The sequence below is a fragment of the Helianthus annuus genome, chromosome 3 (assembly GCF_002127325.2).
Source record: "Helianthus annuus cultivar XRQ/B chromosome 3, HanXRQr2.0-SUNRISE, whole genome shotgun sequence".
Classification (NCBI taxonomy): domain Eukaryota; kingdom Viridiplantae; phylum Streptophyta; class Magnoliopsida; order Asterales; family Asteraceae; genus Helianthus; species Helianthus annuus.
Genome location: NC_035435.2, coordinates 124,314,779 through 124,319,697, shown reverse-complemented (window position 1 = coordinate 124,319,697; position 4,919 = coordinate 124,314,779). Strand labels below are relative to the sequence as shown.

General features: G+C 37.3%; 1 protein-coding gene across 1 annotated transcript; it reads left to right on the top strand.

Annotated features, from left to right (window-relative positions):
- The first annotated feature begins 1,304 nt into the window (after window positions 1-1,304).
- On the top strand, window positions 1,305-3,850 carry LOC110929423 (cytochrome P450 CYP72A219). Its single transcript, XM_022172581.2, has 4 exons — window positions 1,305-1,623; window positions 1,698-1,915; window positions 2,590-2,834; window positions 2,946-3,850. The coding sequence occupies exons 1-4, from the start codon at window positions 1,326-1,328 to the stop codon at window positions 3,751-3,753; spliced, it is 1,569 nt and encodes a 522-aa protein (XP_022028273.1). The 5' UTR covers window positions 1,305-1,325; the 3' UTR covers window positions 3,754-3,850.
- The last annotated feature ends 1,069 nt before the right edge of the window (window positions 3,851-4,919 follow it).

Sequence of the window (4,919 nt, the reverse complement as noted above, 5' to 3'; positions counted from 1 at the left end):
AATGAATCTTTACTAAACCGAAAAGGATAAAGGGACAAAAAAAAAAATTAAGGTTCCCACTAGTTTACAATATGTAAAAAGGTGAGACCACTTCTAGTTATTAAAATCCATTATTCCTATTCCTAGTGTATATATATATTTAAAGTAACACGTGTTGACCGTTGCTTTCATTAATCCTATACACAGACTCTTCTAGTATTCTCGATATCTCTCACCCTAGACACGTAACCTTTTTGATGACCTCCTGATAAAGTTAATGGACACCACAGTTGGGATTTGGACTAAAACAAAAGGCTAAATTACAAAAATAGACATTGATCAAAGAACTTTTTTTTAACAGCAAATATGGATCACTAATAGATCATTGGAGTATTATTGTGCCACTAGTAGAATCACCCGATCATATCCATCTCCATTAGGCATAAGACCTATACACCAATTCAGGATGATACCCAATAAATATGGGAAAACCCCTCTTGTGGGAATCGAACCCAAGACCTATTGGTCCTAAAGTCTTATCTCACCCCAAGATGCCACTAGGCTATAAAGTCATGGACTAGATAATATTTTTTTGCGTTTTCAAAAGTAGTCATGGCCGTCATCTAAAAGAAGGGCTAAGCCTATGCTTTCGCCAACAAACTAGTGGCTTAGACGTCTTGCAAAAGGTGTAGGCTTGGCTGTCTCAACCGTCTTGCAAAAAGTGTTGGTTTAATCCTAGTTGTCTCAGCCGTTTTACTAAAAGTGTACGCTAAATTCTAGGCGTTATCTTGGCTGATAGCCCAGCTGGTTGATGCGTGTTTTTTGCCAATGATCTCTAGATCAAGTGGTAGAAGACTTGCATTTCTCTTGGGAGATGCAAGTTCAACTCTTACTTGGTGCAGAGTGAAGCATTGGTGGGCAATGATAGGAGACCCAGGGTAACCTGGGTTGGATCCTTGAGCCAAACGGGTTTTACCGGTAACTTCATTGTCATGCCTACGGGCGGGTGGGTTACCGGGTTTCCCCCGGAATTGGTGGTGGACCCGGTTACTCTCGGAGTACTCCGTTTGGTCCAGTGGGTGCCCCGAGAGTGCTCGGGATTGATTATGTTGGCCGTTCAAAAAAAAAATTCTAGGCGTCACAGTTGATAAAGCTGATGTGACAGCTTCTGATTGGTGGAAATGAGGCTGACTATTTCGGTGAAAACAACATAATTATTTAGGTACTCTTTGGACTAATGTCGAGTTGTTAAATAGATAAAGGACTACTTTTGAAATATTATATTGACCAAGTGACAGCAGGATCATATAAAGTCACCAAGTTACACTATTTTCATTTAGAGAAAAATGGTAGCAGCTGTGGGTAAACTTGTGATCGCCATTATTGTAGTAGTGATACTCAGATGGGGATGGAAACTACTCAGATGGGGATGGAAACTACTAAACTGGGCATGGCTAAATCCAAAGAAGCTAGAGAAAGCTTTGAGAGAACAAGGGTATAAAGGTAATTCATACAAGCTGTTGAAGGGAGACCTCATAGAGCTTGCAACAATGGTTAAGGAAGTTAGATCAAAGCCTATGCCTATCTCCCATGATATCAGTTCACATGTGTTGCCCTATGATCATCATATTTTCAACAAATACGGTAATTTTGAACATGTTACATGTATTTGTATGTGTTTTGATCATTGTATCATCAAGGAGTTTTTGGATATATAGGTAAAAAAACTTACATATGGTTTGGGCCAACGCCACGGGTCTATGTTGCGGACCCAGAACTGATCAAGGAGATTTTATCAAGACCAAATGAGTTCCAGAGGCCACAACATGAGCCACTCAGGGATAGCGTCATCGGTGGACTTGTAGTCTCTGAAGGTCACAAATGGGCCAAACATCGACACATAATCAACCCAGCCTTTCATCTTGAAAGTATCAAGGTTGGTTCTTTTTCAGTTTTTTTTTTTTTTTTTTTTTTTTTTTTTATTTGTAGATGGTTTAGAAAAATAGCCAATGATGGCCAGTCCAACTGGTCGGAGGTGAGAAGGTTTACCCTCTTTGGGGTTCCTGCCCGGGTTGGTCCCGAGTTCGAATCCGGGCCGTTGGGTAACTCCTGGCACGCGGTTGCCTCTTTCAGGCCCGCCACGGATCAAACGGGTCTTTTGTGTGTTGACTGGTGTCTTCGGAACCAGTTAAGGAAAATAATAAGCGCTTATAGGTACTTTTAAAAGTGTTTTGGTTTCTAGGCAATCCGCTTGTTGATTGGTGAGGGAGTAGATTCCAACTATAACTCATTGATTTTCTTTATAATTTTTTGTCAATAATTAGTTTAACATATAATTTGATTTTATCTAATTATGTGTAATATTTAACTTAGACATTCTGAAATATTATAATCCGAGTTGTTTCAAACAAGAAAATGTTACATTTCAACAAAATTGATATCACAATGTCAAAAAATAAATAAATAAAACAATACTATGTATTTAGACAAATATGAGTTTTCTAAACCAACTAGAAACCAAAAGAAAAACTTTTCCTTTTCTGTTTTATATACATCAGTTTTGTTGGAATCATCAAATAGATGAATTTATGGATTCTGATGCTTGCATAGGGTATGCTCTCCGCAATTTGTTTAAGTTGTAGTGAAATGATCAAGAAATGGGAAGTGCTCACCGCCGGAAGTGGCATGGCAGAAGTCGACGTGTGGCCTTATATTGATAACTTAGCCGGAGATGTGATTTCACGAGCAGCATTCAGCAGTAGTTATGAGGAAGCACAAAGTATATTCAGTATTCAAAAGGAACAAATGGATCTTGCGTTGCAGTTGTTATTTATTTTTTATCTTCCAGGAGGAAGGTAACAAACAACGCTCCAATTACTACACTTGTAATCACATTTGGCATTTTTTTAACCACTACCCAACTAGCTATAATATATAATTTTTATGATGGTTTATTTTATACATAGGTTTATACCTACAAAAGCAAATAAAAGGTTCAACGAAAACCGCCATAAGCTTCAAACTCTAGCGAGGGGTATAGTTGAAAAGAGAAAGAAAGCAATCGAGACCGGAGAAGCTAGCAACAATGATTTACTAGGGATTTTGCTGGAATCAAATTCAAAAGAATTCAAAGATCAAGGGGATGGAATGAGTATTGAAGATGTGATAGAAGAATGCAAACTATTTTACATTGCGGGATCTGAAACAACCTCGAGTTTGATTATTTGGACCATGGTTTGTTTAAGTTTGCATCAAGAATGGCAACACAAAGCTCGAGAAGAGATTTTGGAAGTTTTTGGTACTCAAGAACTACATTTTGAAGGCCTAAAACATCTCAAGATTGTTACCATGATACTAAACGAGGTTCTTAGGCTATACCCGCCTGCAACCCTTGTTCTACGAGCTACCCACAAGGAGACAAAGCTAGGAGCTATGATGCTACCATCAGGCGTGAACATAATCATACCTGTACTTCGTGTTCACCATGACCCTGAAATATGGGGAGAAGATGCAACCGAGTTCAAGCCTGAAAGATTCTCAGAAGGAATAGCGAATGCGACCCAAGGCAAAGGATCGTGTGCCTTTATGCCATTTGGTGGAGGTCCAAGGATTTGCATAGGGCAAAACTTTGCCATGATAGAAGCGAAAGTAACAATAGCTAAGATTCTGCAACGATTCTCATTTGAGCTTTCTCCATCTTACAAACATTCTCCATTCGCAGTGTTTAGTCTTCCACCGCAGTTTGGTGCTCACTTGATTTTGCATGCCATTTAATAGTTCGGGTTTGGTTTAGTTACTATGTATCTGAATGATTTGATCATCACACATTTTGGTTGGTTGATAATTGCAGATTTGTGCATTGATATATTTTTTGGTTGGGCTTTGTCGTCTAGGAATATGGCTAAGTGATTAACTATATATCTATACTATATTATAATACATTTTGGGAAGATGGAATTGTCCTGTTACATTAAATTTTAAAAGTTTAAGAGGTATTTTTTTTGTGTGAATTGGACTACCTCAATCCTACACATACTATATATATCAACTTAGTAGATCGTAACAATATAGCTACGTACCTTAGAGCTTTCCTTTGAGATGAGCGTCCTTTCCGGCTTAACTTTCCAAAGCCCCACTTAAGTTGCCTAGAGTTTTCAACCCAAGTGGCCATTAGAATGCATAATCATTCATGCCCTCTTTATTAATGCTCACTAACAATCAATCATGAGATTTTCACCATGGTTTTTCATGAATTATTATCAATAAGTTATCACTTAGGCATTTTATCAAACACTTGATGGGCATTATTTTCAAGCTATTCTATTTGCTTAATTTACCAACTACTTGCCACTTTATCTCAACTCATAAAGTTCATACATTCATTAGCAATCAAATTAACATGTAAATTCAGTTATCAACTATTTCATCAAACAGTCATACAAGAATTTGGGGCTTTTTCTACTTAGGTTAAAAGTTAAAACCCACTTCATCACATACATAGACAATCATCCTAACATCTTATTTAGTCATATACTTCACATAATCAAACAAGTGTGATAATCATCAGCATCTATACAACATCAATTTTCAATTTACATTCTTATGATTACTACGTCACTAGACCTTCCTATTTCATGCACTCTCTAAACTAGAAAATCCCACCAAAAGAACCACCTTGATTTCACCTTTGATTTGCATGCAAGAGATCTAAATCCTCCAACATGCAAGAGAACCACTTTGATTTCACCTTTGATTTGAAGAAATTATGTTGTTTCTATAGAAGAAGGTTCTCCCTCTTTCTCACTTCTCACTCACAACACACACACACTTGCTTTTTCTTTCTTTTTTGAATATATTCCCATTTTAGTCCTTGAGGTTTGACTAAATTTGTCACTTTAATCCAAATAATTTTTTTTCTTGCCATTTTAATCCAAGTAGTT

Excerpts from the sequence above, each read along its gene's own strand:
- LOC110929423 (XM_022172581.2), top strand. The coding sequence starts at position 1,326 with ATGGTAGCAGCTGTGGGTAAACTTGTGATCGCCATTATTGTAGTAGTG. Across the intron at positions 1,624-1,697 it reads TCATATTTTCAACAAATACG|GTAAAAAAACTTACATATGG; the intron begins GTAATTTTGAAC and ends TTGGATATATAG. Across the intron at positions 1,916-2,589 it reads TTCATCTTGAAAGTATCAAG|GGTATGCTCTCCGCAATTTG; the intron begins GTTGGTTCTTTT and ends ATGCTTGCATAG.